Below are 11417 nucleotides of genomic sequence, written 5' to 3'. Positions count from 1 at the left end.
AATCCGATCACGAAGCGAGGTCCGAGGCGAGACTCTCAAAATCGGTTGCTTGTCTGTTTGAAAATCACTGAGAGTGACCTCCGGTTGTTTATCCAATTGCGCCGCACTCGGCGTACATCGTCTCAGAGTCAGTAAGTTGTAAGCATTCCTCGAGTCAAGATGCAAAGACTGATCGTATGGAGCTTCGTCTTTCTGACGCTCGTCGCCTCAGCCCTTGCTGTTCAGGGCGTGAAAACGAGCGGAGGGCGGAAAATCGGCGGTATAAATTCTGCCAATTCGGTAGCATCGAACAACACCGGACTTTGCTACATGAGAGTTCCGTAAGTATATATATATATGCATTTATTAAACGTAAACAGAGCCGATCGTAAAACCGGGATTTTTCAAATTCGATTTTGGACATCGGAGAAACAGAAGAATGCCGACGTATTCGACGTACGAAGGCTGACAGAAGTGCCGATCCTTGGCCCAACGAAAATACGGAATCGGCTGACAATGTCGAAATCGTGATCGAAGCGTAGTTTGCAATACATGTTATTTTCGAAATGGTAAATCGGTTCATTCAGAGGAGAAATTCACTTCGGGACTATCGTGAATTTCGGTGTAGATAGTCTTTGGTTTCGCAATATTCCGATGTAACGCGACGATGAAACTTGTTTCGATGATCGTTACATCGCCGTGCACACCGATTCAGCCTATGACTAATTCATCGACGTGTCCTCGTTAGCAATGCGAAGGGAGTCTCACTGCGTAGTCACGTTTATAAATATACTCGGTAATATTTTGCTCAACTCAAACGATCGATTGATCGATCGCCGGTTAGCTGTAGATTAATAGATCTATGCTCACTTTAACACCGATTTGCAAATTTTCACTACAAATAGAACCTTATTGTGCGCATCTTTTCAGCAGTTAAAAAAAGTCCCTGCCTCACTAATTGTAAGAGTTGCTCGCCTCATACAACTATTTTGAATATAATCAAGGTTTGATGGAAGCAACGCGTCGCAAAACATTTTTTCTCAGTTCAAAATGAAAGTTAGGAAAAGTCCAGTTTTACAGACATTGTTTGCGAATCTTCCGATGAAACCTTTACTATTTTCGAAATGTGGTAGAAACACAGTGAGAGAAATACGTTCTAAATGTGACTAAAGTTCTGTTAGTATCGAAAATCTCTCCGTTTGTACTACTTTTAATCTCAATCGCTCACAATTCCGACGCTATGATTCTTCTGGCTTGCTTCAAATTCAACGGCATGTAATTATCTAGTGATAAGTTCGTGAAATAAACGAAGATTTTCTTCCCGCAGGTACAGTCATTGGGTAGCTCTTAACGGAACAAATACAACAAGTCGCCCGGTATCCCCATTGCCGAGGTATCCTTCCCCGGTAAGAGCTGAAACATGGTTGGAAACGAAATTTGACGCCCTGTTTGATTCTAATCGAAAACCGGATTCCAATATAACTAGGAGAAATAAAACATACCGAATTACTCTGATCGTTAAAATAATTCATAATTTTCTATAACATCAGATACTTGTATTTTTCCACAATTCTATGTTTACTCCAGTGTCTTGATAACCACCGCTGCAGGTCAACTCAAGATAAGAGAAGGAAAACAATTTTTAAACAATTGTTCACTCAGTTACTCATTCACTCGTTTTACCTAATGAGAACAAAAACGCAGTTAGAAGTTCGGCGTATCTCTGACAAATAAATTGAAAAAGAAAAGCTAAATTCAGTCAGGATGTAATCAGACTGCTACATTCAAGTAATGACGTGTTTTTCAAACTGTTAAACAATTTTCGATACTATCAACAGCGCTTAAATTATTATCAAACGCATTTTAGTTTATCATCGGTTAATTCCTCGGCCGTTCTCGTAATTCGTGAGTAAACGAAAGCTCGAAAAGGCTCTAAAATCAAATTCAACTTCACCATTCATTTTTCAGCAAGGCAATCAACCCTGGGTGACGCTGGTTGACTGCTGTGAGGGTTTCGTGCGAAACGGTACATCGGACAACTGCATTGCTCACTGTGATCGTGGCTGCGAGGGTGGACGATGTACGGGGCCGAACATTTGCTCCTGCGAGCCGGGCTGGGCGGCTGAAAACGGGGTGTGCAAGCCGGTATGTTCGCGGCCATGCCGTCCCCACGCCTACTGCTTTTCTCCTGAACAATGCATTTGCCAACTCGGCTACATATCCGACGGAAACGATCAGTGCATACCCGTTTGTCCCGGCGGCTGCACCAACGGCGACTGCATCGCACCAAGGACATGTCGATGTAAACCTGGTTACACCCTGACTGACCTGAACCAGTGCGTTCCCACTTGCGAGGGCGGCTGTCCTCACGGCGAATGCACCGCTCCTGGCGTTTGTACCTGCTACACAGGGTAGGTGAAGACGGTGGTTGAAGTATCTGTGCGATATGGTGATTCGTTTTTTAACTTTTTGTTTTTTCAGTATCTTTCACAAATTTTTCGAGTGGCACCTTAAAAACAAAATTGTTAAAAAATGAACCACCCTACTGTGCGAGGTCCGAAAGGTCAAAATTATATGCGAGACACAGATTCGGAAGCAGAATCCAGTAGCTCAAGTTCTAAATATCCATTACTGCTCCGTTCTATCCAGAAGAAGTCATTCGCACTCGTTGCCATATCGTTCAAGCAGTTTTTCCGACTGTTGGGTACATTATCCCTTCCATTGGAGCAGGGCTGATAACGGTTGTCCAAGTATTAAAACCACTCGTGCCAACCTGATTCAGTTTATTGAATCCCTCCTCCTCTGGCCCAGCACTGATACAAATATTCGTCAAAAGCTGAGCTCTACCTTCGACGCCAACCTTGGTTCTCTAATTATAATCATTTCAGGTACGTGAATCCACCAGGTGAAACGGAGGCTTGTATCGCGCACTGTCCCAATGGCTGCTTGAACGGTGAGTGCACGTCTCCAGGAGTGTGTACATGCAGGCCGGGGATGACTCGGGACACCAGCGGGAGATGCGTCGCTGAGTGTGAAGGTGGGTGTCCAAACGGCTACTGCGTGGGGCACAACAGGTGCGAATGCAACTCCGGATTCGTGCTCAATCCCGCGACGGGGAAGTGCTCCGGTACCTGCCAGTATCCTTGCTTGAACGGAGAGTGCACCGGAGCCAACGTCTGCACTTGTAAACAAGGCTACGTCCTCGATACTTCCGATCCGACCCGAAGCCGTTGCATCGCATCTTGTCCCGGTGGGTGTCCTAACGGTGTCTGCTCTGGACCAAACTTCTGCATCTGTAATCCTGGCTACATCAAAGACCGCAGTGTCAAGGGACGTCAGCGTTGCGTGCCCCGGCATTAGGGGGCGCTCGATTATTTTCTTATAATGTATTTTATTGTTTACTCGAAATCTTGAGTAAATCCAAGAGATTCGAGCAATTTTTTGTACAACTTGAAGGCGCAGCTGTATCGTTTGCTTAATAAATTCTTTATCACTGTGCTTGGTCATTCACACTGCATATGTTTATACTCGCAGACGCTTGTCTGACGTGATGTGATAACGAGATCAGTCGCCGTGACGCTTCTGTACTGTCCGGCCCCTTATGGTCACTTCTATCCAACACTTGCGTAGTGCACTCTGGGACAATTTTGCAAGTAAGTAAAAAATATGTTGTAACCTAAACCTGAAGAGCGAACGAATTATAATGAATACACAAATTTGAAGAAGAAAACCACATTGTTTATCTATATGAAAAGAATGGTTCAAAGAAAGTAAGTGAATCATCCTGTTCAGACCATTCTATTGATACATTTTATCAACAGCATGGTTTTTACATATTTCATGCATTAAATGAAGTACTTGTGATTGTTTTTCCATGTGTCGTATGCGAGTTAATCAACTCCTAATGTATAATATTTGTAAAACTCAACTATTACAGAATATAACACATGCACATGTTATATTCCTTTACTGAAGAAAGGTTGAAGAAAATCTCAACGCCTATAAAACAGAGCAACTGATCTAACAATAAATCGCCATCTGCTTACAAGAACAACGCCTACATCCGGATTCCTGAATGTATGGAACACTATGAATCCCCCACTGTTGGTGGGAGTGATAAGGTCTTCTTTGCGCTGAGAGTGGCAGTACGAATGCGGGTGTTTTCTTACCACCTTCGAAGAGTAGACTGAGCAACATGACAGTTGGAGTAATTTTCTCAATCGTGATCGCAGTTCTTACGATATGTATCGTGGATGGTGATAAACTGAAGGGTGATAGGGATGCGATATGTATACGGACTATCAGGTAAAATTATAATGAATTAAAAAGTAAATGAGGCACATGATTTTATACAAATATGATAACGAGTGTATAATGTGCAGTATCTGTTTCTCTTCAGTAAGAACGAATCCCACTACGTTCCATACATAGAGACGTACAGACAACACCTACTGCGAGGCTATCGCGTCAGGGTTCGTACGAACTTCAGACAGGAGGTAAGGATACCTCAAAGTATTAGAAAAATGACGAAGCAGTTGTATCTCGAAGTTGTGTATTACTCTGAAAAAAAGGTTGCAATAATTTCCACAACTTTCAGTACCACACTACCTACTCAACGGAGGCAGCATGCTGCGAGGGTTACAGCAACGTGAACGAGGTGTGCATACCAGTGTGTTCGGGTTCGTGCGAGAACGGAAAGTGCGTAAAGCCGGAAGTGTGCGAATGTGATATGAACTACAAGCTGGATTTTTTCGGTCAGAAGTGCGACCCGGTCTGCCGATCCTCCTGCAATTTCGGAAGCTGCACAGCACCGGATGTCTGCACCTGCAACGACGGCTACAGACCAACGGACGTCTGGCACAACTGCGAACCAGTCTGCTCCTTCGAGTGCAAGAACGGCTACTGCGTCGAACCGGAAATCTGCAGTTGCCACGAAGGCTACGAGAAGAACGGTACCGCAGAGTGCCTTCCGGTATGCGAACGACCTTGCGTAAACGGTCATTGCGTTGCACCGGATTCATGTCGGTGTGACGACGGCTTCCGGAAAACTCAGAACGACGTTTTTGCCTGTGAACCAACCTGCGATCCACCCTGCGTTTTCGGCTCCTGCACCGCCACCGACGTCTGCACCTGTGACACAGGCTACGCCATAGTTCCTGGATCGAATTCCACCTGCACTCCGGTCTGCAACCAGACCTGCGTTTTCGGGACATGCATTGCACCCGACACGTGCTCGTGTATCGATGGATACGTGCTGAGCACCCGATCCAATTACCTTTGCGAGCCGGTCTGTGAGGAGGAGTGTCATCGAGGAAGGTGCGTCGCTCCTGAGGTCTGCGAGTGCATCGATGGTCACGTTATGAAGGGGTCTAGATGCGTGCCCTCCTGTGATCCCAAGTGCGTGAATGGAATCTGCGATAGTCCCGGCATCTGCAAGTGTCTTCAGGGCTTTGTCAAGGGCAATGATGAAAACTCTACCGTCTGTCAAGCTTTCTGCGAAAAGTGCGTCAATGGATCTTGTATCGCTCCAGGAGAGTGCCAGTGCACTTTTGGCTTCATCATGGACTATAACGACCCCGGAACCTGTATCAAGGCCTGTATTCCCGAGTGCGTCAACGGTTTCTGCACCGCCCAAGGATGCCAATGCCGAGATGGATGGGGAGGTCAATCCTGCGCGGAGTCTCTTATCTGCTTTGTCAGACAACCGATCGAGGACGAGGTCCTCAAAATAGAAAGGTGAGAGTTGGTTATTGACAGTCCTGCATTTTCGATACTAAGCTAGTTCATACTCGAAATAAACAAAAAACTATTCCTCGAGCCAGCCAAATCGTCTATGAATACGAGACGCTCAATGCCGTTCAAAATGTCGATCAAAATTCGACGGGAACGTCGTTTGAGAGACCACCGTGCAGCGAACGGTGCATCGCTGAGGTTGAGAACAGCGTTGACAACTTTACTGATCATTTGCGGAAAGAAGTACTGTACTTTTTCCTATTTGGTGAGTCAAGTGATTATAGACTGAAAATCTTACGGTGCATCGAATTTTGGACGTGGATGATATTTTATTTGGCACAGATTCACCGTGCAACGTTGTTTCGGCCCAGACTAGTATCTCCAAGACTTACGCCAGCGTGATAGGCGGGGTGATCGGTATCATACTGTGCTCGGCGGTCGTCTACGGTCTATATTTAACGAAGTTAAAGCGGAAGCCAAAGTCACCGAGTAACCGTAAGCAAAATTGTACTTAGTTGGCGTCGTATTTTCTTCGTTGCGTGTAATCTTGTCACAACATCATTAGCTCTTTCCGCTCTGATTTCATGGCTGGTTCCAAAGAATGCGTATACGTGGAAGAAACGGAGGACGAATGCGACAGCATCTCTCAATCGTACGTGAATATCGTCAACTCTCCGTGAATAATCATCTAATAATGCAATAATTATGGATAAGTACTTTTGAAAGAAAAAATATAGCCGATTGTTGTTTAGGGAAGTGAGATGTTGTAGTAGTAACAATGTCGACAAGAAGCGCATCACATAGGACGACAGGAGTGATATCTGCTAGGCTGTATTTAATAAATACGCGTAAACAACCATTATCCAAGCGTTATCAGAGACATATCCTTTATTACTGATTAAACAAACGTTTGCTGCGTGCTCTTTGTAGTCTGAATAATCTAGAACAGAAGCTACTGCTGTGCACTCTTTGTTCCGCAGTTAAGCGTCACAGCTTTTGTAAGTACCGAAAATTTTAAACCTCCAGAAACTACTTCTGTACTGAAAAGTGAGTATGCTTCGACAAACAACATTAACCCTAACAGGTCACTCGGGGCGAATTTTACTCAAAACATTTTTCAAACTGCTCGTAGAGTCAGTCAGTTGGGGAAATGAGTACCGTGGCTCCATTCTTCATGCGAAATAAAGACTTTTTTTCGACACTTTTGGCACTTTCTTTTACTTTGCCGGTATTTTACAATATTTAAACATTCAATTTTGGTTAGGAGAACTGAGAGAGCTTTTTCCGCGATCCTTAAACAAACTTAGATATGTTTTTTTTTTAAATGTTTAGAACTCATCTTTGAAGCAAAATATCACGTTTGGGGTGAACTTCACCCACTGTGACTGGTATGCGATTTTACCGCGGTGTGACCTACTAGGTATAAAGGTTAAATTTTCTAGTGTAGCGAAGCTGGTTCTTAAGTAGAGAACCGTCAGTGGAGAAGTCAATTATGACACAAACACCTACGTAAAATTCGAAGCTTTAATTAGCTGCAGTTCTTTCCGTTATTATGCATTGTATTCACCGCAGTGGAAAAACGCTGCGTCCGCTTCACTTGATATGACCGTTCAAATGCAAGTGGGAGAGATAACACCGGCTCCACAGTTAGAATTGTCGGTTTTACTTTTTTACTTTCATTCCAAACTGATTGCTGCAAACGGTAGCTTGGCAAGAGAGAATTACAATGCTGACGTTTCCAATTATACTGTCGATCGCGATACAGTTTATCGTCTTTTCAACGTCGCAATCAACCGCTTTGCATGGAAGTCCTCAAGCTGTGTGCAAAAAGAGTGTAAGGTAAGATATATTTCACGGATTGTCAATTTCCTTCAATATTAATTAAATCCTGACCGAGCCAAATTCTGCATGATTGATAAGAAAAAAAATTAGATTACAGAGAGTTGAAGTCTCACGCACGTGGCTGACATTTCGAAGTGACGTTTTTTTTTTTTTCTTCTTGTCTTGCTGTCTAATTTTTTTTCTCAATATAAATTACCGTGGATGAAACAAAACTGTGACGGAAAGTCGAGAAAAAGTTATTATTTAAAACAAAAACAATGATCTGCATTTGTAAGCATTATCATAAACGTACGAATAGTTTAATTTTTCAAATTTTCAATTCAGGTTCTGTGTTCCTAGTAACAATCCACGACATAGACGGATAAAAGTTAGATTTTCAAAATTATAGAAATCGTTACGATTTTCGCTACTTGCGGTTATTTGCATTACTGTCATGATTATACTTCATCCAAGATGATTATCATTGATGAAAAATCTCAATAAGTAAGAAAAATAGAAATTGGCTTAAAAAAATGTTTCAAATTTCAAATCCAAACAAACTTGGCTCAGTTCTAGGAAATCTCGTTACGTTCCATACCATGACTATTATCAAAATAGACGACTGGAATTTTTCCACCCACCGAGATGGCGTACCAACTGGAAAATCGAGGTAGGAATACGACGATCGCTTCTCTTTCCGCACGATCACTCTGCGATTTTATTTCCGCCTGACATTTTCCATCGTTTTGCAGTACTACACGTCGTGGTCAATCGTAGATATATGCTGCTTTGGTTACGACAATGTGCATGGTAGCTGCATGCCACACTGTTCATTGGGATGCAAGAACGGCAACTGCGCCCAGCCCTTCATGTGCGAGTGCAACAAAGGCTACACAAAGCTTAACGATCTATCAGGATGCAGTCCGATATGCGAGAAACCCTGCATTTTCGGAAAGTGCACCGCTCCAAACACCTGCACCTGCGACGAGGGCTTCGAGTACAACGCTGAGACGATGACTTGCTTTCCGAAGTGTCCTTCCGGTTGCGAAAACGGGTGGTGCATCAAACCTAACAAATGCATCTGCCACTTCGGTTACGCGATGAGCGATGATAACAAGTGTCTTCCGACATGCAGCCACGACTGCGTAAACGGAAAGTGCGTTGATGCCGAAGTCTGCGGCTGCGACGACGGCTTCGAACCGTCGCGACTGAACGCCTTCACCTGCGAGCCACGTTGCAGCAAAACTTGCATCTTTGGGAACTGCACCGCACCAGAAAAGTGCACCTGTAACGAGGGCTTCGAGCTTGGTCAGGACGGTCACACGTGCAAACCGGTCTGCGGTTTCCCCTGCAACAACGGATGGTGCGCGGCGCCTGACATCTGCAAGTGCAATCCGGGCTTCGAGAAGAACGAGGACGACGAGTGCGTTCCAGCCTGCAGAATTCCCTGCGAAACGCGTTGCGTCGCTCCCGACGTCTGCATCCCCTGCAAAGATGGCTTCCAGCTCTTCCAACGCAGCGTAAACGAGTCCGTCTGCGAGCCGGTCTGCGAGCAGGGGTGCTTCCTCGGCACCTGCGTAGCTCCCGGAGTCTGCGCATGTCGCGCAGGCTATCGCCTAGCCAATCGTACCTGCGAACCGGTCTGCGCAAGGAACTGCGAAAACGGCTTCTGCGCAGAGCCCGATGTCTGCCGATGCGATCCGGGATTCAACGAGACCCAGGACGGCCGGTGCGAGCCCGTCTGCGAGCGGCCCTGCGTCAACGGATGGTGCGTAGCACCTGACGTGTGCGAGTGTAAAGAGGGCTTCCAGCGATCCCCGGACGACGTCTTCAGCTGCGAACCGCGGTGCGAGCCGCCCTGTGCTTTCGGCGTCTGTATCGGACCTGGTGTCTGCGCCTGCGGCACCGGGCTTAAGCTCGATAATGCCACTAAAGACTGTCAGCCCGTGTGCACGAAGCCCTGTGTCAACGGGATTTGCGAGAGTCCTGAGAGATGCGAATGCCTCGAGGGATATGAGAAGTCCGAAGTGGAGTCGAACGTCTGTCAGCCTGTATGTGAAAAGTGCGTTAATGGCTCCTGCGTCGCTCCAGGTCAGTGCGACTGCCAAGCTCCTTTTGTCAAGGACGAAAAGGACCCTGGAATATGTCGACTCACCTGCCAGCCACGCTGTATCCATGGCACGTGCGCTCGCGATGCGTCATGTCTATGCTCTTTTGGATGGGCAGGAAGTTCTTGCGATCAGCCGTTGTTGTGTGTCATCGCTGTGCAAGCTCACGGCAACTCTGTTCAAGCAACGAGGTGATAGTGCGATTCCTTATTTGTATCCTGGGCACTATATTTTTCTTTCAATTTTACGTTGATCGGATGTTTTTTTATGAGAAGCTCACATGATTAGAATTCTGAATTGTTAGCAAAGAAAAATCTGACTCCAAAACAGTAACATCTGCCTGATATCGCTGTTTATTATTTCTGGCAGGAAGCTCTAGCTTTAATCTTCCGATGTTGATGAACTCAGCTTTCAGAATATCATTAGAGAGAATTGTTTTCATCCGGGAGGCCCATCCATTCACATTCCATCATCACGCGTATACGTATGCACGAAATTACAAACTGCAGAAATTATAATTTAATGCATTTTTGGAATATTTTTAGCAAGCTTCCGGAATTTAATGGAACCACGCTCACGAATGAAAGTCTTGGAAATGAGTGGGGCGTACCATCTTGTCGATCGGAATGTTCTAGCCAGCTTGTCAACATGACAATCAACTCGACGAAAGCTTCCGCGAACACGGTTTATCACTTCATATCCATAGGTAAGGCAGATCAACATGCCTTTAGTAAGATCCTCTGTTCTTTTGCTTCCGTGAACCGTTGGTCATAATTGATAAAATCATTTGTTTGTCGTGCTTTCAGATTCATCGTGCAACGTTGTCACCGCTCATCGAAACTTTTTGAAAACGCACAATAGCGCAATAGGAGCTGGAATTGGAGTTTTAATAATCGCTACCGTTGTTTGTGGCGCATACGTTACGAGAAGAAAATGGAAATCGAGGCACATGATGAAAAGTAAGTTTTCCGATGCAAGGAATGATTGAATAGTTGAAAAGTTTACTCGGACAGGCACCAGGTAAAGTAGTACCAATTAATTAACTGTGTGCCAAACCTACAATTGACCTTTTCCATCGGTGGAATTTTTTTGTCTATAAATCAAGTCCTTCACCTTCTATATTACAACTGTTAAATTTATTTTTTTTCTTTCAGGTGAATCAACACAGTGTATACAGTATAATAGCTCGGAAAATATCTCGGAGGATACGTAAATTTAAATTATTTTCTCTAACGAATTATTGAAACTCATTTATTTATGCCTCGTTCTATATTTCATTGTGCGAATATATTAACGTGGAACATTCTAATTTGAAACAGCTGTAATCTGATCAGAAAATGGCGACGCAATGTGTTTTATGATTAAGTGTAAGAATGGTAGTCGACAGTCTTATATACTATTCGTAAAATTATCACATCGAAGTAATTCCTTACGTGAATAAAATTGTGGCCATGGGCTTTTTTGGTGCAAAGACTTTATTATTTTGATGGTAAAAGATTCTTGTACGATAAACCAATTGTTGCTATATTGCTCCGTTTCTTAGTAGCAGGAATATATTTTTCAATTGGACCTGTGTACATTGATTTTGTTTGAAGTACACCAGTTGCGGAAATTAATTATAACTGCGATTACTCAAGTTTCCGCGAGTGACCGATCGGTGCTCATGAATCATCAAGCGCACGAAAAATTTTTAAACCACATGAGGAAAATTTATTATTCGTAATACGATTATTACGCTCATCCATTTTATCTATCCGTGTGGAGATATTGTCATAA

General features: G+C 44.3%; 2 protein-coding genes across 7 annotated transcripts; both read left to right on the top strand.

The window, feature by feature from the left end:
* Positions 1–83: 83 nt before the first annotated feature.
* LOC107227281 (latent-transforming growth factor beta-binding protein 2) lies at positions 84–3477 on the top strand. The gene is made up of 4 exons (XM_015668391.2): positions 84–320; positions 1307–1385; positions 1948–2390; positions 2868–3477. Exons 1-4 carry the CDS (start codon positions 160–162, stop codon positions 3337–3339), a joined length of 1155 nt encoding a protein of 384 aa, XP_015523877.1. The 5' UTR covers positions 84–159; the 3' UTR covers positions 3340–3477.
* A 13-nt stretch (positions 3478–3490) lies between these two features.
* Positions 3491–11112, top strand: LOC107227221 (fibrillin-1). 6 transcript variants are annotated; one of them, XM_046737127.1, is made up of 13 exons: positions 3491–3632; positions 3955–4284; positions 4379–4475; positions 4577–5715; positions 5802–5977; positions 6055–6207; positions 6278–6364; positions 7419–7551; positions 8104–8203; positions 8286–9832; positions 10187–10347; positions 10448–10600; positions 10796–11112. In XM_046737127.1, the coding sequence occupies exons 2-13, from the start codon at positions 4175–4177 to the stop codon at positions 10852–10854; spliced, it is 3915 nt and encodes a 1304-aa protein (XP_046593083.1). In that variant the 5' UTR covers positions 3491–3632; positions 3955–4174; the 3' UTR covers positions 10855–11112. The 6 variants fall into 6 exon arrangements, with proteins under 6 accessions (XP_046593083.1, XP_046593086.1, XP_046593087.1 ...); XM_046737129.1 differs by having other exon boundaries at positions 3499–3632; positions 4029–4284; XM_046737128.1 differs by having other exon boundaries at positions 3499–3632; positions 3959–4284.
* The last annotated feature ends 305 nt before the right edge of the window (positions 11113–11417 follow it).

This window comes from Neodiprion lecontei, chromosome 4 (assembly GCF_021901455.1).
Source record: "Neodiprion lecontei isolate iyNeoLeco1 chromosome 4, iyNeoLeco1.1, whole genome shotgun sequence".
NCBI lineage: Eukaryota > Metazoa > Arthropoda > Insecta > Hymenoptera > Diprionidae > Neodiprion > Neodiprion lecontei.
The sequence above is the reverse complement of the archived record's forward strand: the minus strand, read 5'-3'. Positions and strand labels throughout refer to the sequence as shown.

Coding starts and splice junctions, on each gene's coding strand:
- LOC107227221 (XM_046737127.1), top strand. CDS start 4,175: ATGACAGTTGGAGTAATTTTCTCAATCGTGATCGCAGTTCTTACGATA. Junction 5,716..5,801: donor GAGGTCCTCAAAATAGAAAG/GTGAGAGTTGGT, acceptor TCCTCGAGCCAG/CCAAATCGTCTATGAATACG. Junction 6,365..7,418: donor TGCGACAGCATCTCTCAATC/GTACGTGAATAT, acceptor TGCAAACGGTAG/CTTGGCAAGAGAGAATTACA.
- LOC107227281 (XM_015668391.2), top strand. CDS start 160: ATGCAAAGACTGATCGTATGGAGCTTCGTCTTTCTGACGCTCGTCGCC. Junction 321..1,306: donor CTTTGCTACATGAGAGTTCC/GTAAGTATATAT, acceptor TTCTTCCCGCAG/GTACAGTCATTGGGTAGCTC. Junction 1,386..1,947: donor TGCCGAGGTATCCTTCCCCG/GTAAGAGCTGAA, acceptor TTCATTTTTCAG/CAAGGCAATCAACCCTGGGT.